The sequence below is a fragment of the Typopeltis vanoorti genome, chromosome 2, assembly GCF_054136105.1.
Source record: "Typopeltis vanoorti isolate ZY-2024b chromosome 2, IOZ_Tvanoo_1.0, whole genome shotgun sequence".
In the NCBI taxonomy this organism is placed as follows: domain Eukaryota; kingdom Metazoa; phylum Arthropoda; class Arachnida; order Uropygi; family Thelyphonidae; genus Typopeltis; species Typopeltis vanoorti.
The window spans coordinates 54,998,959-55,020,327 of NC_143550.1; the positions used below are offsets into that span (position 1 = coordinate 54,998,959).

At 36.4% G+C, this 21,369-nt stretch overlaps 1 protein-coding gene across 3 annotated transcripts in view; it reads left to right on the plus strand.

The window, feature by feature from the left end:
* LOC150109024 (protein tweety-like) overlaps positions 1-21,369 on the plus strand; it is a 322,889-nt gene that overhangs the window by 58,159 nt on the left and 243,361 nt on the right. For all 3 annotated transcript variants that reach the window (XM_090411409.1, XM_090411402.1, XM_090411414.1), the window contains exon 5: positions 13,258-13,496. In XM_090411409.1, coding sequence (XP_090267535.1) covers positions 13,258-13,496 — 239 coding nt within the window. The remainder of the gene's footprint in view (positions 1-13,257; positions 13,497-21,369) is intronic.

The following is a 21,369-nucleotide window of genomic DNA, read 5'->3' on the forward strand; positions in this document are numbered from 1 at the left end:
ATCAATAAACAAAATGCATCCCAAAACACTGATGCCATGACCGTTCTTGCTGATGGAACCGGCTTTTGTCCACTGTTTTGACTACTATTTGGATTCTGGTGTGTGATGGTGAATCCAAGTCTCATCCGTAGTAATAAATCGATGCACAAAATCAGTTTTGTTAAAACGCTCCAATCACTGTTCAGAGATTTTCATGTGAGTGCATTTTTGTGAGCAAGCACAACACCCATCTTGTGCAAAGCTTTTTTATTTGCAATTCTTCATGCAAAATATATCCTATACGTTCTTTTGAAATGCCTATAGTGTCAGCAATTTCATGCACTTTGACTTGCCGGTCATCCAATACCATATTGCACTTGATCAATGATTTCTGGTTTTGTTACACTCTTTGGACGACCTTCACTTGGGTCATCTTCAAGGCTGGTACAGCCACGTTTAAACTCTGCAGCCCATTTCTTAATTGTCAGAAACGAAGGAGAAGAGTGCCCATAAACTTTTATGAACTTTGAATGAATTTCTTTTAGCATTTAAACCTTCTTTTACAAAGAATTTTATAACTGCAGGATACTCAATTTTATCCATTTCAAATGATACAAGCAACACTTGCTTTAGGTAGCTGTATAAAACAAACTACTTGATAGAATGACTTTCAATTTCACATGGATGCTTATGACAGATATTCAAACTTAGAAAAAAAAAAAAAAAACTTGCCGATAATGTTGCCATCTATGGTCGAGGCTGAGAACTTTCAGATCACCCTGGTATATATACAGAGACAAGCTATATTACATTTCAAACAGTATGCCAAAGAGACAATGATTTGATCAACCACTATTTTTTTTCCACTAGAGGTCAGGCCAGTAGAATAGTTGTTGATCAAATCATTGTCTTTTTGGCATACTGTTTGAAATGTAGTATAGCTTGACTCTGTATATATTGAGTGTACTCGAGATGACCTTAATATGAAGGTCAAAATGTTGAAAAATTAAAGTAATTAATTCTAACATGGTTGTAGCTCCATAATTTGTCTGAAATGAGCACATGTGGTTTGGCATAGATTCCACAATGTGTAGAATTGGATTGAGGCCTTCAACATACCAGCCATTCACCAGACAGTCCTCTAACTGGCTCTGATTTGATGGAAGAGGTCTTCACTCCTGGATCTGTTTTTCTAACATGTCCCATACATTCTCAATGGGCTTCACATCTGGGCTTTGTGGTGGCCAGTGAAGATTTAGCTGCCACTGTTATATTTGCTGAACAATTGTTTGATGGGCAGTAACATTGTCATCCATGAAACAACCATCACATGCTTGATAAAAAGCCAACATTACAGGATGGACTTGATCTGCAACAATGTTCAAATATTCCTTGGAGAATACCTAAACTTCCAGCAGCCTTGAATTGTGTTTACAAGGCAAGCTGGCTTTTTTGATTCCTAGGGCTCCTGCCAAACTCTGTCTACTAGTGGTACAGAATAAGGTGTACCGTGACTCATTGGACCACATCGCTTTTTCATAGTCTTCCAGTCACACTGTTCCTGACACCACTATAGACAAATTTTCCAGTTCTTTGCAGAAATCAGTGGTTTCTATATAGGCATACGACTGCTAATGCTAATTCTTTTCAATTCCCTGTGCATAGTTCGGTGAGATATGGGTTGGAAACAGCCTTCATTAAATGCTTCGCTCAATTGCTGCACACACACACACACACACACACACACACACACACACACACACACACACACACACACACACACACACACACACACACACACACACGCATGCGTGCACGCACACACACACACACGGGAAGTTTTGTTTGTTCGTACAAGCCTCCTCAGACAATAGCTGTCTCGTTTTTGACAGACTGGCTGTCTTAGGACTACAGTTAGGCCTCTTAGACAAGCAGTGTAGGTTATTTTTTCACTAATTAACAGGGATACCTTGCCTTTTGAGAAACCAGTAAGCTCTGCTGTTTTCAAAATTATGACCCAGCCAGACTGGTAAGCACAATAAGTCCTTTATCAAACTCCAAAAGATCCTTTATTTTTCCCCTTCGTGATCAACACTAGTGATGATGACTGACCAGCAGCATTCTTAAATAGTTGCCTAGTGCATATGGTGAAGCACCTGACCAGGTATTTTGCATAAAGTCTTCTAATTCAATGGTTGGTGTGTGTAGATGCAAGCAATATTTTATAGTTCTTTGCCGATGAAGGGAAAACTAGAAATCATTCCTGGAAGCTATGGGAGTGTGGTTAGGAAGCATATGAGATCCAGATTCTCTTCTGTGTGGTGAGTGTGCAGAAGGGTTTATCGTTAAATATTGTGTATGTGATTTGAACATAAAGGAGAAGCTTGCCTAATAGTAATTCATTAAAAGATGTCAAGATTTAACTATGTTGTAACTTAATTGCTATTTAGTGTTATATATATCACAAGCATTGCGTATATTTCGTGTTTCAAATTGTATGTATGCAACAGTTTTTGAAATTGGAGTTATGAAAATGATACAGTTTTGCAGGCACCAGCCAAAATTATCCTAATATTCCATTTCTAGTTTTTGGTTTAATGTTTTTCATGCTTCACATGAAGAAGTTATTTCTATTTTAGAAGTAATATAACAGTTTGGTAGATGACTAAAGCCTGTGGCTACAACTTGTTTTTGAGCTGGAAACAAAGTACAGTACATGTGGTTCAGGATTAAATGTCAGTGAATATGTGTTTGCATGCTTATATTTGGGTGATTTAACTTTGTAGATTTTTTTTCTTTTTAAACCAGTTTTCTGATACATTCTCACAGGCCAGATTAAAATTGTTAGTGTGTTCAAAAACAATGGAAGGTCCTTGAAATATCTCATTTACATGTTGTTCTAAGTGCACTCTTAGTGTATATAGGCTACTTGGAAAGAAGTCAATGTACACCATAGTGTGAGGAACAAACAGCCATGGTCATGATCAAATTCCTGACATGTAGCTTCAAGGGGTTTACAGATATTATGATAGTTCTGCATGAAGAACTTAAATCATTACTAAGTGCCTATCAACAATTTTCCTCCAAATCATTCTGTTATCTGTCAAGACTCCAACATTATCAAATCTTATATTTCTGCAATTAATCCACCTATATCTAATTCTTCCTCTGGGTCTTTTTCCTCCAGCCTAGCAGAGAACACTTGTTTTGTTAATCTTTTCTCTCCTATTCTGTTTAAGTGACCTTCCCAATGTCAAGTTCTTTCCTAATAGCCTAGTTTTTAATATGATATTGCCATTGATGCCATCTGTTCATGCAACTAATCTTTTTCAGGACTCTCATATCTGTGGTCTCTAGTCATTGGTGAAGTGTTTTATTTCTAACCCCCAGCTCTCAGATCCATAAGTTAAAATTGATTTAAACTAATGTAGTTTTGACTAATTTCTCTCTTATTCCACATAAATTTATTCACTTGATTTCCTATCATACCAGCTTTGTTGATTCTGTTGTCTATTTCCATATTTAATTTAAAGTCTTCATTAAAAATTGTGCCTAAGTAACTGAAATGTTTTACTTGTTCTATAGGTTCCCCATTCACGATGCAGTTGATATTTTCAATGTTTCTGCCTATTTTCATTGTCTTTGTCTTGTTATTGCTGATTTTCATACCAAATTTATTACAAAGTTTATTCAGTTTAGTCAGAGAATCTTGCAGACATATACTGGATTTATTTAAAAGTATAACATCATCTACATAAAGTAAAGAGCTGAGATTAACATCTCCAATTTTGATATCAGGTTTAATACCACTTTCCTTCATAATGTGATCCATATAGATAATGAATAACAGAAGGGATAATGTACATCCTTGTCTGACACCAGATTTAATATCAAGCCATCTTCCTATACTTCCTTCAATTCTAACTGCTGACTTACAACTCAAATAAAGACTAAGTATTGCTTGATATAATGCCCCATTGACACCATATAACTGTAGCCTCTTGAATAGCTTTTCTCTTGGCATCTTGTCATATGCCTTTTCCAGATCTAAAAAACTTAAATACAGACATTTGTTGTATTTCCTCAGTTTCTCAGCTGCATGACATAAAGTGAAAATCTGATCCGGACAACCTCTATCTATCCTATCCTATCCCAATGGCTTTAACAGGCCTTTAAGGCCCACAACCTTCCAAGCATGCTTGGATTTCGTAACCGAAATACGAGGATAGAATGGTCACTCCTATGTCTCAAGGTATTCTTGGCTGTATCCCTGTGTGTTCACGGGGCCGGTTTGCCTGCTTGCGGGATGAAAAACACTAGATAAACTGGCGGAAAAAACCCTACTGCCCGCGCCCAAGACCGGCTAACTTGGCTATGGCTGAAGAAGATCCTTCAGCTCCTCACGTCTCCGACGGGAATCGAACCTAGGACACTCCTTCCCCAGGCATATGGTTGCAAAACGCAAAGCCACTAGGCTAACCGCGCGGACCGGACAACCTCTACTTGGCCTGAATCCAGTTTGTTCTTCACCAAGCTTCCCTTCCAAAATCCTTCTCAACCGTTGAATAAATCTTACCAGGAACACTCAGTAAGCCTCTAATTCTTACATTCAGTTTTATTTCCCTTTTGTACTATGTATTTTGGGTATTATAAGCTCTACTCCGATCATCTGGTATTCACCCCTGTCCACGCCTTCTGAACTATGCAGTGCAGCCACTGTAAGACTCCATACTTTCTGGTCGAATATCATCTACTCCTGCTGCCTTTCCACATTTCAGGCTTTTGATGGCTGTTTTTACTTCAAATAGGGATATGTATTCCTGATTGCATGCCAGTTGAGTGTTTTTTACCATTGTGCTGTGACTGATTGTTTCGTTTACAATTTTTCAACGTGATTACTCCATACATCAAGAATATCTTTTTCACCAGTTTTCATGTCACCTTTCCAACATTTCTGAGCTTTTACAGCAGTCTCTAGAATATTTTGCTACCGTCTTGATATTTATTTTCTATGTTCTTGTCAAATGTCTTCCCATGATGTTTGTTTATCTAGTTTTACACAGTGTTTATCTTTCTTATATTTGTTTCTGTATTCTCTAAGAATACAAGCCGACTTATTTGTCAGGAACTTTCTATATACTTTCTTCTTTTCCTTCACTGCCTCTTTCACTTCTTGTGTCCACCATAGAGTTTTGATTTTTCTATCCTAACCACATGCCTCTCTGGCAATCAGTGTTTTCTTCAGGGCTTGCCACTGAATTTCCATGATTTGGTTCCTGTTCTCAAACTCTCATTTTTTCTTGAATAATGTTTGTGTATTTTAGTCTTCAGTTCACACCTGAGAGCTGCTCAACTTTTATTCGCTTTAAAACTTTCTTACATGTTCTTCTTTTCAGTAAGAAATTCAATGTTATCCTGCTCAAGACTAAATGTGATCACTTCCAATTTCAAATCCTCTGTACGCTCTAGTGTCCTTCTCCAGTGAAAAAACATCCCTCTCTACAACAACATAGTCGATGAGACTTTTCTTATTCCTTGCCTCTTCTCTCCATGTGAATTTATGCACATGTTTATGTTAGAACATTGTGTTAGTAATAAGCAGTCCATGTCCTGAGCAGAAATCCAACAGGTATTTGCCATTATTATTAGCTTTGCTCTTTTCTCCAAATTTTTGTATGTCAGACAATCATTTCCTACTCTGCTATTTAGATCCCCAACAAGGACCAGCTTTTCTTTTTATATTGTGTCAGTTGCTTTCTCTAAAGCCTCAAAAAATTCCTCCACTTCTACCTTAGTAGAACCTTCTGTGGGACCATAGGCAAAAATCAGTTATTGTCCAGTTCCCTATTCTGAATATTTGACCACATCACTACTTGATATTGCCTTCCATTCAAGAAGATTAGCCTCGTATTTAGTGTTGCATGCTATCGCTAATTCTTTTCCTTGATTGTCATTGTCTGAATATAACATTTTGTATTTATTGCTCAGAAAGATCTCACCAGTTTTTGTCTTTTTTTGTTTCAGTCATCCCTATTATATTGATCTGGTACTTATCCAATTATTCAGCGAGCTCCATTTCTTTGCCCCTTCTGGGTTCTTATGTTGATAATACTGATCTTGAACTATGGTGATGTTGAGTTGGGGTGTGTTCCAGTAGCTGACTTTTCACTGTTCACGCTGGTTCACTGGTGAAAACAACGGGGGCCCTTTTTTAACTGGACAGCGCTGAAAGAAAGTATGAAATTCTTCTGTCATGTTGTGCCATTGTTTTATATTTTGGTTTAAACCAATAAGAATACAATTCAGTTGGAATCCCAAATTGCCAGCCCATCCTCTTTTGTTCAGCATCCACGTATATACCTAACAGGGTGCACCATGAGATGGTGAGGGTTGGACATTAGGTCAGAAGCCCTGATCAGTTCTCTGCATTCTTTTGAAGGCTATGTGGAGGGCTCCTCTCAGTTACACATCTTTGACTCTTAAGCAACCTCCACTTTAATAAGATGTAGGAATGACTGCAGGAATCATACGAAGGCATTGTTTCCACAAGCGTACAATAGCAATCAGTGGGAATTTTGGACCATTCTTTCTGTAGGTTATAATGAGGTCCTGAACTGTGGAGGACATCCTTTGACCTAACCCGATTCTCCATTTCATCCTACAGATGTTCAGTAGGGTTGAGATCAGGGCTCTATGAAGACCAGTTAAGGGTTGGTGACATGAATGTCTTCACACGACTGGTGACATTCATATTCACAAACTATGCAGTTACAGCAGCAACCTTATGACAGGGTGCATTATCTTGCTGAAAGAGAGAAATTGTCAGTTCCATGAAAACTCCACAAAGTGGCATGCATTGCATTGTTCAGAAGGTTGAGATACCTCTCTGAGTTCAGTGTCCATGGCACCACAAACAGAGGTCCAAGGACAAACCAGGAAAAATGACCATACCATCACACCACCACCAAAAAATTTCATAGTTGGGATTACACACTCTGGTAAGACATATTCACTTGGCATCCACCACCAAAACTGTCCATCTTCTCAATAGAGGATGAATCATGATTCATCACTCCATAACACAGCTTAGCAAGCTTCCATGTCCCACTGTACCCACTCTTTGCAACATTGCATGTTGTTTCGGGTAATGTGAGGCTTGCATATTGTGATCTTACCATGGAAACCCATTTGTGAACCTTGGTTCTGAATGTTTTTGTACTGATTCATATTCCAATAAATACCTGGAACTCCACATTCAGTGTGTTGGCCAATGAATGGCGGTTTTAAATATTATTCTTCATGGCACCCTACAGTCATTCAGTGGGTGTGGTGGGTTGTCCACTGTGGGTAGCATGAAAACTCCACAGTTGACTCCCTATGCTTCCATCTCATTATTTTATCACTGATTGTTGACCTGAGTTGGCCCCATTTGCCAACAATTTTCTGAACAGATAGGCCTGCAACATGGCATCCTATCATGATGCCTCTTTCAAATTCTGTCATTTCCCTTCTCACAGCCATTGCATTTGGATATACACTATCTACCGATAATTGTCTGGACACTTTAGTAATTTACAATGGATACCAGCAGGCAAACACTAATATCGGGTATGTCCACCATTGGCTTTGAGGGAGACTTTCCACCAATGTGCAGCAGACATCAGATGGAATTTGTATCCATTCTTCTTTCAAGGAAGAAAGACATTCTTCCATCCTTGATGGAAGAAATGGAGATCGAGGATGTGCTGCTCTGGACCTCATTCTCCGCTCCAAGGTGTTCAATGGGGTTGAGGTTAGGAATCTGCGCAGGCCAGGACAGTCATTTAACACCTGTCTCTTCATACTCTTCCATAACAGTTGCAGCTTTGTGGCATGGGGCATTGTCGTCTTGATAATAACACGTGTCTGTTCCATAAAAACTCCACAGTGTAGGCAGCACCTGATTATCCGGAATATCAAGGTATTGAGCTGCCTTCATGGAACCATGGACAACAACCAGTTGTCCCACTCCACCCAGCTGAATTCACCCCACCACCCAACTTTACTGTGGGTACAACACATGTGATAAGAAGTGTTCACCAGGCTGCTTCCACACCTTGCCATCGGACTGGAAACAGGTGAACCTTGATTCATCGCTTCAGAGTACCATTTTCCACTGTAATCTCCAGTGTGTGAACTGGTCAGTTGTCCAGTTCTCACACTATTTGCACCAGGCCAAACAAGCCGGCATGTTCGTTGTTGTAATGTTCGGCTTGTGTGCTGCTGCTATTCCATGGAAACCCACTAAATGGAGTTCTTTTTGTACAGTATCGGTGCTCACCATGGTGCTACTTGCACTCTGGAACTCATCACAGATGAGCTGTGCCAATTATAGTCAATTTTTGCATACCTGTTTTAACACCCTCCTGTTGCCGTCAGTTATTTTTGGCAGCTGCCCTGGATGTTTTCCTTCACTAGTGATGCCAGAACGTCTCCATTTGTTGATCATATCACGAACTGTTGATTTTGGATGCTCCATTCGAACGGCAATAGCACATGTGTACATGCCACCAATGTAACAGCCAATGATGACACCTCTCTCAAAGTCACTGAGTTCATGTCATGTTGCCATACAACCTGTATTCAACTACTATGACGAAATACTGCTTCCCACTATCTGTACACCAGTTTTTACATTATTAATAAACCTGGAATATTCCATAACGTCAAATAGCAGTGGTATCTATACAATTATTGATAGATAATGTAGTTGCACTGACTTGGGAGTATTATTTATTATTATTTTTTTTTTTTCACCACATCGTTATACAACTTCTAGGGATGACCTCTTGGCCTTCCCATCTTAACATACACTTTTTTTTATGTTTCCTTCTGAATTAAACAGATGGAATCCCTTAATTAACTTGAGGATATCTGTCATATCTCCTCTTATCAACACTTCAGAGTTCTCATATCACTTTGGTCATTTGTCTTTGGACCTTCTCTAGTGTTTCTACATCACACTGAAAACTAGGTGACCAAATCTGAGCATAGTACTCCATGTGTGGTTTCACCAGTGCCTTATATAGAGGCACCACCGCCTCCTTATCCCTACATGTCAGTGTACTTTTCATCATAGCAACTAACTATACCGGCTACAAACACGTGGTCATTACATGCCGTGATGTACCTTGTCCATGGGGGTGTCCATTGACTTCTTTCCAAGCAGTGTGTGTGTAAAATGATATTGAAACATATGATTTAATTGTAAAACAAGAAAATTACATGCTAACCACAGTAACAAACTTTGATGAAAGTACAGATATTTCATATTGAAAATAACAGCATGTCATCAGTTTGCAGAAACATCAGGCAAAGCAAAGAACAAGAATAAGGTACATACAACAATCAGTTTATCAATCAAAACAGGTTGCTGAATGTGTGGTTTATTGTTTTATAGTTATGCCACAGGTGCTTTTAAAGTTTAGATTAATTTAACTTTAATTTTTTTTTAAATCAAAACCATGCTGTTTTACTTCTGTTAAATCCTGAATGAAATGCTCAATAACAAATTGAACCTTTCAATTTGTTATTGAGCATTTCATTCAGGAATTAACTAGGATCTAAAAACTCTATAAAAAAGGAAATGCTTGTTACATAGGTGTAAAAACTTTAATGTATTAATATTTTATTAACGGAATTTTGTAAGTGATAAATTGTAAACTGTATTATAAATAACATACCAGAGTCTAAAAGGTCTTAGTGAAAGTTACTTTAGAAGGAGAAAGTTTAAGCCAAGTCCACTTTAGCCTAATCAGCTTTTGAACATAACCCCGGGGCATCACAATGTGAAGTTCGAGACACGTGCGTGAGGCACCCATGTGATGAGGAGCATTTCAGGGAGAAGCGTAAAGGAGTGTGCAAAAAAGAGTTAGGTGTTGTGAGCAATCAGTGACGTAGTTGGGAGAGTGGACAAGGGGATATATAAGGATTTGGCACCGAAAATAGCTCTCTCTCTCAGTCCTCTGTTCTTCGTGGTGTCTCTCTCTCCCTCAACTGTGGGTTCTGATGGAAGCAGTTCGTGGCAACGACTAGAAGGATGGTCAACGACGGCTACAAAGTCAAGTAGCAATCCGTTTCAAGCATAGCAGCGGCATAGCCATGCAGCCAGAGGAGACAGCAGCTTTATGCAGAGTCGTACATGCCTATCTGTCGAAGCGGTGTCGCTAAAGTTATGGTTCGTGATCGTAATCACTAGTGGTAGGAAGTCGGAGGAAATTACAGATAGCAGACCTAGGAACCTAACCGAAGGGAATCAGCACAGATTGACGTTAAGCCCACGTGGTCGGTAACGTAGAAACTTTTATTGTCTTTCGAACTGAGAGCAGGACTAGAGCAAGTGAAAGTGCTAGCCGTATATGTGATATGACCTTTTTATAACTGTCTGGACTATAGTGTTTTACTTTGTGGCTAAATGTTGTATTCTTAGAAGTTCGTAGTTACTAAATTATGTCCATGATAGAATTTTGGTATATTGTAGCCAACCTGGGAATTGAAAGGTTGTTCACTTATATAACTGTGATAAGTTAACGAGAATTAGATTAATTGATCTGTTGAAAACCTTTTAAGTGACTATTTAGTTATAATTAGATAGATTGTCTGAGAACCTTTGAGATTTTCTTTCATGAACAAGTCATATGTCTAAAACAAAGTTTTGATCTCTGTGTACAATACCTTAGGTGTAATATAAATGTTTTGCTTTCTATACCTAAGAAACTTGCCTGATTTCTCATGCCAATGTACCGTTTGCTAAAATTAGAACCTGTGTAAATTCAAGTGCAGGGGGGAAGGAGATTTGGTTACGACTGCTGATTAAAGAATAAACTAATAGGGTGTATTAAATAATAGATTCTAACCGTGTGATTATCAGCGTGTTAACTCTCTGACAGGAATATCTTTTTGTATAGGAATCAAGATGGCGCAACTGTGTTAACAAATAAATTTTTCTTGATTCCGAAAAGGAGCTAACTCCAGAACTGCAACAATAGAAGAATTTAGCTCTCGCCCAGGGCATTCTCTTTGTCTGCAAGAATAACACACGTGATCCGTCAGAAAAACGGTATCTGATAAAATTTGGGTCTAACTAAGACTAAGCACTGTAAAATTAGTGGCCAGAACAGGAACAGCAGAACAATTAATCCAAAGACTAAAGAACTATAGGTAAGATTTATAAAGGACAATAAGGCACGACATATACATATAAAGAGAAAATAACACTTCCACAAGTCCTGAAATAGGATTGAACCGTCTTGTAATGCTTCCTCTCAATTTGAATAGTCTTTTTTGGGGGATATGTTTTCAGAAATATTACTTGGAAGCTGGTAGCATGGATAATCTTTAAAAAAAAGTTTCTTGGATCACTTCAAGGACTCTTCCTGATCTTCTGTGACAGTCTTAAAGGATTTTGTTAACACTGTGCATCCCAACATCTTTTGTTAAAATCCACTGACAAACATCAATCATCTGTTGAATTTTAATTGTGGGATAGTCTACATGAACCATTATGCCATCCATATGAATTTGAGTGGTTGATTAGCTAGTGTGAGTCATATTTAATATTTTTTCAGCCAGCCAGCAACCTTAAAACCCATGAAAACACTTTTGCCTAGCAAATGTGCATTACCAAATGCTTTAAGAATTTCTTAAATCTGAATGTCTGCTTTACTAAAGTTTTCAGCTTTAAAACAGGCAGCACTAAGCACAAGTAAATGCAAAGTTATAATAATCCTTGTGGGCATGCAGAGTAGCAGTGAGTGATATGCATATAATCTAGTTTAGTTTCATGATCTTTTCTCAAAATGTTTCTGAATTATTACACTAGATGAAAAGTTTTAGATCTCTTGTATTATCTGTTCTTGCCCAATTGAATTAATTTTTTTTTACCTCTTGCTTCTTTAGTTCATAGCCTTAAGGAGAATGAACTGATTAAATTAAAAAAAAGATGAAATAAAGTTGGTTATGCCTAATTGACTCAATTCAAAAATGTTATCAGAAAAGGAAATCTTTTAATAAGTTAATGTACATTGTTGACACAGATATTGCTAATATTTCGCTGGTATTCTATCCACATCTTCAGAGCACAAAACAGTTTGTTACAGTACACGAAACGACAACAATCCGATATAACAATGGGACTAGTTTGAAAAATTGTAACATACAACACAGACTGAAGTCCTAATTAGGCACCATCTATGTTGGGGGGGGGGGGGGACAGAGACAACGCACGACATTAATTTGGTCTTAAATGACTGTCTCCCAAATTTTTTGACATATTTATACAGCCATACTTGTTGAGGTTTGGAGTATGTTTCAAGGCATCTATTGATTCCAAGAACAATCACTCTGACTTATAACGACTTCTGTGCTATGCTTTTGTTTTTTCCAATGGTCTGCTAGACCCTACCTGCCATAGCGATAGTGCTGGATGTATTTTTTATGTTCACTGAGGCAGATGTCCATATTTCTTCCTGTCTGTCCATAGTCAGCTCGGTCACAAGAACAGGGCACTTCATAAACTCCTGGATGTGATAGAGAAGAGAGTTTATCCTTAGGTGAATGGACAAGAGTTGCCAATTTGACATAAGGTTTAAATACAATACATAGCTGATATTTATTAAGCACTCTATGTATCTTTTCAGATCTGCCTTGAGCAGACCATATCTTGGATACCTTCACACAGTATCAATTGGAAGAAAATCAAAATGCTACACAAAAGTCATAGAGATTGTCTTTGGAATCAACAGAAGCTTTAAAACATACTCCAAACCTCAGCAAGTATGGCTGCATAAATTTACCAAAAATGATTTTAAGATCTAATTAGTACTTGTCCTAATTAGATCTTAAAATCCTAATTAGGCACCATCTTTTTCCAACATAGATGGTGCCTAATTAGGACTTTACTTCCTTGTGCTGTCCAATTTTTTAAACTAGTCCCACTGTTATAGCAAATTGTTGTTTCATGTATTGTGACAAACTGTTTTTGTGCGCTGAAGATGCTGGATATAATACTGCGAAATATCAGCAAATAAGTTAATAAATATTAGTTATTTTCTTATCATTCTGTGTTGTCATCAATACTGTGAAAATAAATTATCATCTACTGTGAACACATAAGCCTTTCCATGCTTATTTTAATATTAATGATTATTTTATTAAGTTAGTGAAATGTTAAAACTATTCCCCCCCCATGATAAAATTCTTCTATATCATGTTAATTTTTCTTTCTTTTAATTCAAATAGACTGCTACCATTGAATTTATTCTTGATGATGACATGAAGAAAGATATTAATAAGCTGGAGAGTATTTTTAAGACTCCTGTTGCTAACATTACTATGCATTTACTTCTGGAAAATGCCCTGTTCAGTTTACGTAATAATACACATGCTGTAATTTCCTCGGCTATTGAAATTGGTGGTGAAATAGAGAAAGTTGACATTCAGCCTATTCCTACTATTATCCACCAAGTTGAAATAATCAGGTAAGCATAACTAACTTTATAATGCATTATCTGATGCTGTTATTGTGGTGCATTAAAATTGCTTATAATAAGTTATGACTGCTATAATCATCCACCTTTTGAGGCACATACTGCAACCCACCAGCCTATCTGGTTTGCAAGGCAGTTGATAAACTACAGATAACACTCTTAAAAATTTAATTAAATTACCTTGCCTTAAAAAATAAAATTAAAAAAATCTCTATTTAAAATAATGCTCTCACTCTTATTATTAATATGTAACCCATAGTTTAGTGTCATACTGTTGCAGTTTGTATAATTTTCTGTATAGTTTTTCGTCATGTGCCCCCGAGATACATCTGATTCTCCTTTTTATTAACAGAATCTAGGATGTTATTACATCATTACAGTGAACAGTAGTTGAAATAACATATTTCCTTGTCTCCTTTTTTTGTTGATCCCACACATGAAAAGTTACAAGACCTATACCACTGCATTGCCATATGTGAGCAAGTGATTAAGGAGAAAAATGGAGATTGTTCCATAGAATGAGGTGGATTTCTTTTACCAAATCAAATTTCCCCAAACTTTTTCTGTTTCCAGTTTTCTCTCTCTTTCTCCAACACACATTAAGATCTAAGATGATTATCTTATCTCAAATAATTTCCAGCTGTTCCCAAAAAAAGTGTGTTTTCCTCTATATATCCATAATATCCAACTTCTCATTATTACCTTCAAGTGTCAATATGTCCAATGTTCCTCTTTTCAATTTCCTTTCTAGTCCAGGTTATTCATTATCATTATATCCATCCAGCTTTGATTCATTTGTTTCTTTTTAGCTGTAAATAATCTCACTGCTAGCATGACATTCCTGTTGCATCTTCATTGGAAGATATAACAGGCTCCATTAGGCAGAACTTAGTATAATGGATTCACTGTACTAGTTTACTCACTTAATAAACATGTCTTAGCTTTTATCAGTAGCCTGCCAAACATTTTGCTACTTTTTTGATATTTATCTTCTATATTTTTATTGAAATCCTCCCATGATATTTGAGTTTTGCTATTTTTAAATTTTTGCAATTTTTTCCCCCTCTGTCCCATGAGGGTGGTACTTGCAAATTTGCTTATTACAAACTATCAATAGAATTTTTATTTTTTTCCCCTTTGTTCCCTGTTTTTCTTTAATATTTCAGGATGGTCTCTTTAACTCCCCGGATCTACTGGGAAGTAAGAGTTTTTTATTCTTTCAAACAACTGTGTCATCTTAATATGCCTACCTGGCTGATTCATTCAGTCATTTTTTTTAAATTTCCACTGAATCTCTAAGGTGTGGTTCTTGTTTTCAAAGTCTTTCATTTGTATACAAATGCAAAGTTCCCTGGGGTTCTGTTTTATTGCCTATCCTCTCACTGACCAATAACTATTTATGGTTTTACTGATGATAGCACACTATTCATCTTGCTGTCTTGATAATATACAAATATTCCAAGTTTCAGAATATTTACAACTGTTGTATAAGTCCAGCCCATCGTGTCATTGTTCAGTTATAAGGATATTCTTCTCATATTCAATATTACTTTAATGCAGCCTAGCCTTTTTACTTAGTCTTACTTTTGATAACACGCATATCATATTTACACTTTGCCTTCCTTAGTAAAAAAAAAAAAAAAAAAAGGGGGGATGCTTAAGGATCATAGCTGTACAACTGAGAGGAGACCTTCGCATCGCCTTTAAAGGAATGCAGAGAACCGACCAGGGCTTCTGACCTAATGTCCAATCCTCACCATCTCATAGTGCACCCTGTTAGGTATCTTCCTGGATACTGAACGAATGAGGATGGGCTGGCAATTTGTGATTTAGCCAGCCAAATTCTATTCTTATTGGCTTAAACCAAAATAAAAAAAAACGATGGTACAACATGATATAATTTCATGCAGGCTGGGGCGTCACCCAGTTAAACATGACCCCTGTTATTTTCGCCAGGGAACCAGGGTGAACAGCGAAAAGTCAGCTACTGGAACAAATCCAAAAACGCACCCAACTTGTCACCAGAGTTCAAGATCAGTACCATCAGCATAAGAAGCCTGAATGGCAAAGAAATGGATCTAGCTGAGGAATTGGATAAGTACCAGATCTACATAATAGGAGTGATGACTGAAACAAAAAAGACAAAATCTGGTGAGATTTTCTGAGTAATAGATACAAATTGTTATATTTAGGCAGTGACAATCAGGGAAAGGAAGGAGTAGCCATAGTATTCAACACAAAATACGAGGCTAATCTTCTTAAATGGCAGGCAGTTTCAAGTAGAGTGATGTGGGCAAATATCAGAATGGGGAATTGGACAATGAGACTTATTTGTGCCTATCGTCCCAAGAAGGTTCTACTAAGGTAGAAGTGGAGGAATATTTTGAGGCTTCAGAAAAAGCAACTGACACAATGAAAAATGAAAAGTTGGTCGTTGTTGGGGATCTAAATAGCAGAGTAGGAAATAATTGTCAGACATATAAAAATATTTTAGGAAAATTTGGAGAAAAGAGCAAAGCTAATAATCATGGCAAATACCTGTTGGATTTCTGCTCAGGACATGGACTGCTTATTACTAACACAATGTTCCAACATAAAAATGTGCACAAATTCACATGGAGAGAAGAGGTAAGAAATAAGAAAAGTCCCATTGATATGTTATTGTTAATAGTGATGTTTACCCACTGGTGAAGGACACTAGAGTGTAGAGAGGATTTGAAATTGGAAGTGATCACATTTAGTCTTGAGCAGGATAACATTGAATTTCATACTGAAAAGAAGAACATGTAAGAAAGTTTTAAAGTGAATAAAAGTTGAGTAGCTCTCAAATGTAGACTAAAATACACAAACATTATTCAAGAAAAAATGAAAGAGTTTGAGAAGAGGAACCAAACCTTAGTGAGTCAGTGGCAAATCCTGAAGAAAACATTGATTGCTTCAGCCAGAGAGGCATGTGGTGAGGTTGTCTGCAAGAATAGCAAAATCAGAACTGCATGGTGGACACAGGAAGTTAAAGAGGCAGTGAAAGAAAACAAGAAAGCATATCAAAAGTTCCTGGCAAATAAGTCAGCTTGTACTCTTAGAGAATACAGAGACAACTGTAAGAAAACTAAACACTGTGTACAACCAGCTAAACGAAAGTCATGGAAAGACATTTCACAAGAACATAGAAAATAAATATCAAGAAGATGGCAAAATATTCTGGGGGCTGTTGAAAAAGCTCAGAAATGTTGGAAAGAGTGCTGTAAAAGGAATTAGGGATGATAAAGGTGACATGAAAACTGGTGAAAAAGATATCCTTGATGTAAGGAGTAATCACTTCAAAAAATTTTAAACGAAACAATCACTCACAGCACAATGTTAAAAAACACTCAACAGGCATGCAATCAGGAATATATATATATATATATATATATATCCATACTTGAAGTAGAAAAAGCCATGAAAAGCCTGAAATGTGGAAAGGCAGCGGGTGTAGATGATTTCGAACACAAATGCTCAAGTATGGAGGTATAAAAGTCTTACAGTGGCTGCACAGCATAGTTCATTAGGCATGGATAGAGGGACAAATTCCAGATTGGAGTAGAACTCTCATAGTACCCATATATAAAAAGGGAAATAAAACTGAATGTAAGAATTAGAGGCTTACTGGGTGTTCCTAGTAAGATTTATTCAAGTATACTTGAGAAACGGTTGAGAAGGATTTTGGAAGGCAAGCTTGGTGAAGAACAAACTGAATTCAGGCCAAATAGAGGCTGTCAGAATCAAATTTTCAGATTACGACAAATAGTTGAGAAATCGTGGGAATATAACAAAGAACTGTATTTAAGTTTTGTAGATCTGGAAAAGGCGTATGACAGGGTGCCAAGAGAGAGAGAGAGAGAGAAGCTGTTCAGAGTTCTACAGTTGCATGGTGTCAATAGAGCATTATATCAAGCAATACTTAGTCTTTATTTGAGTTTATAAGTCAGCAGTTAGAATTGAAGGAAGTACAGGAAGTTGGTTTAATGTTAAATCTGGTGTCAGACAAAGATGTGCATCATCTCCTGTTATTCATTATCTATATGGATCACATTATGAAGTGGTATTAAACCTGATATCAAAATTGGAGATGATAATCTCAGCTCTTTACTCTATGCAGATGATGTTATAATTCTCAATAAATCTGCTACAAGTCTGCAAGATTCGCTGACTAAATTGAATAACTCTTGTGATAGATTTGGTATGAAGGCAGTGGCAGCCAATGAAAATTTTAAGTGGGGGTGCTGCATATACAAAAAAAAAAAAAAAATTCTAATCAGTAACGAATTTATTAATAAATAAATTTACATATTAAAAATTGTTTTATTAAAAATATTTCATCCTCACCACGAACAAACACCAATAATAAAAGTTTCATATCAATAGCATTGCTATTGCAAAACGAATATCATCAGTGTTAGATCGCGGTGCATTTGTTTCGTGTAATGATAATTGAAAAAATATAATTCTTTTCATATTTTCAACAGTGACACTCATCATAATTCAGCCTTGTATCTATAATAAATAAATAAGTATATGTTATTTTAACAAAATAAAATAATATTGACAAAAAATAGTTCACCACGCACACACACCAATAATAAACATTTCATATCTCACAGAAATAACATGCGTAAGGATACTAAAAATACACTGCCTTTTGGGCAGTGTATTTTTACACTGCCCAAAGTTGGCAGTGTAAAAATATTCGTTGGTGCTTGCAATGACAAGCGCCAACGAATATCGGCGTTAAATCGCAGTGCATTTGTTTTGTAATCTTAAGTGTTAATCGAACAATTCCAATTATTAACTATTCAGCCAATGTCAAAACATAAGCTGTAATCTTTAGCATGTTGTATTGCATTTATATAATGTTGTGAGCATTGTTATTATTTATAAACACAAACAAAATTAAAATTTTTCATTTTTTCCTTGGGAGTGCTGCAGTGTCACAGTGCTTATGTACGGGCCACCACTGTATGAAGGTCAGCAATGACAAGATAAAGACAATGATAATAGTCACTAACATTGAAAATATCAACTGCATTGTGAATGGAGAACCTATAGAACAAGTAAAACATTTCAGCTACTTAGGCACGATTTTTAGTGAAGACAATAAATTAAATATGGAAATAGATAACAGAATCAATAAAACTGGTATGGTAGGAAGTCAACTGAATAAATTTATATGGAATAAGAGAGAGAAAGTAGTCAAAACACTAAATTAGCTGTATACAAGACAGTGTTCAAACCAATTTTAACTTATGGATTTGAGAGCTGGGTTAGAAATAAAACACTTGACCAAAGACTAGAGACCACAGATATGAGAGCCCTGAGAAAGATTAGAGTGGTGAACAGATAGCATCAGTGGCCATACTAAAAATGAGGACACTAGGAAAGAAATTAATATTATTAGCATCCAGGAATATGTTAGCAGAGCTAATCTCAGGTGGTATGGTTGCTTAACCCCCTAACCGGCCGGTGTGGATGAAATATTCAACACTCCCTAGCTTTTTTCATGGATCAAAATTTCGTCGGCATTCTACCTTTTATCATGCCATTACCTTCCTCCGCCGTTAATCTCGTTACGGCTATTCTATAGCATTATTGGATTAACTGTTGCTGAGTGACCTTTGTGTCCCCTCTCCCTGTCTTTACGTCTATTGTTTTGCTTAGAATTTCATTTACTGTCCTAAGTTATTTGACCTTTCTTGCCTCTAAAATGATTTATTGTGTCTCTTCCCAAAAATTGAAACCAATTTCATATATGCGAAAAAAAAAATCAATCCTGAAATGCCCACTGATCAGCTTTTGCAATGAATCTATTTAGTGATAGTGAATTTGGTGTATTTTATTCTACAAATCAGTGCACCGGAAGAGATGCACTGATTGTTCTTTCACTTTACGTATAATAATTGAATAATTTTTTTTTGAATTTTAAAATTTTCAAATGTTTGCTTTGAAAATATTATGTCAAATATTTATATTTTTAAATAATATTTATTGAATTAAATATGTCCTTTTTCTTTCGTTTCTAGTGAAATAGCATTATATGGATCATCACATTTCAGTTTTAGAAACGATTTTTTGTTATTCATAAAGACAAAATAAAAAAAAAATGTTAAAATGCTACATTGCATTACTCGATTTCCGATTGTGTGTCTTTTTGGTATCAAAAATTTATATCCAATGATATTTTAGCAGTGATTCTTCGCATTCGTCATTTATTTATTTATTTATTTATTTGTATTATGCATATTACGATAATATCTAGTGCACATCCTCGTAGATATGTTGAAAGTATAATGGGAAAAATATCATATACGGAATGATTCAAAATTCTTTTTCATTTTGAAGATTTTCTAATGCTTTCCCCCCCCCTCCTTATACTCTCCTAGAACTCACAGGTTTGAATGCTTTTCTAGACAGCATTCAAAATCAATTACTTCATTTTACCATTTTGACAAAAGATATACGGCAATCAGATTGTATTGTGAAACTTCTAATTCTGTTCTATTTATTTGCAATCTAAAACCAGCTGTTCTACTGTCCGCTGAAATTATGTGAAATTTTAGAAATAATATGCTATATTTTCACTATGCAAAATTGTTTATATGCATACCACACAAAAGAAAGTTCAGTAGTATTATTTTTGTTTGTTTTTCTTTAAAAAAATCTAAATAATACTTCTGCTGCTGGAAGCTATTTCTGAAATAATCTACGTCTTCTAAATACCCTCTTAGCTGGAGGAAAAGTTGAAGGCTTATTACTCTCAGTGCTATTGAGAAGAAAGGGGGAGAACACTAAAGTTCCCCCAGGCTGTAGTGCAGAATATGTCAAGAATGTCTTGTTTCCTTTTCAATTGTTGATTACCTATATTCTAACAGAAATACTGATATTTCGTTTACATGCTTATACATTATTTATGCCAAAATAATTGCTTAATTTATAATGATCAGTTTCACTTTTATTATCAAAAATTAGAAATTAAATCATACAATTATCTTGAAATGAGGATTTGAATTATTTTCAAAGAAAAGCTGCATATGCGTTTCATAATCTTCTTTTTTTTGGGGGGGGGGGGATATAGACCTAAGCAATCTGCGGATATTTCAGATAATTTATTTCATAAATCGTTCGCAAGACAGCTGTTACAAACGTAAATCACTTGGGGAACATACCCATTCATTTTAGTGTAAAATAGTAGCAAAGGTTCAGTTACTTTAGATATCTAATCTAGAAGAAAATGTTATGTCTGCTGAGATTAGAATCATATAAAAAAAAAATCAGCTAACGCCTTTTTTTTTTTTTAATTTTCGTATACGGGAGTAGGCGAGGCCATTTAGCCCTATCTAACTTTTGGAGACTGAGTGGGCAGTTCAATCTCCACTGGTACCCAATCAGAGACAGATGGCCCAAGGCTATCACTAATTAAGCGGTACGCAGTGAAGAGAGACGGCTCAAATGTGCCGCCATCTCGTGGTCCCTAACCCTAACACCATATATTTAATGTCTGAAATAATGTGGGTTCTACGGTCGATTTTCTTGAGTTTACAGGACGAAAAACCCGAGTTTCCGGGAGGAAAAACCTGCTTGCCCGTGCCAGAGATCGACTAACTCGGGAACCGGTCGAAAAAAGGCTTAGAAAAATTTCCTCTAGTCGTCGACTAGACTCGAAACCAAGTCTTCCTTCGTGCGGCCAAGCGCGGCGGCGATGTGCAGATTAGAATCATACGTGAATAATTTTTCTGACATGATTTCTCTTTTCGTTATAATGTAACCAATTTCCAGATTTTTTTCCCTCCTGCAGACTTCATGTTATATGCAGTGATTTCTTCTTTGA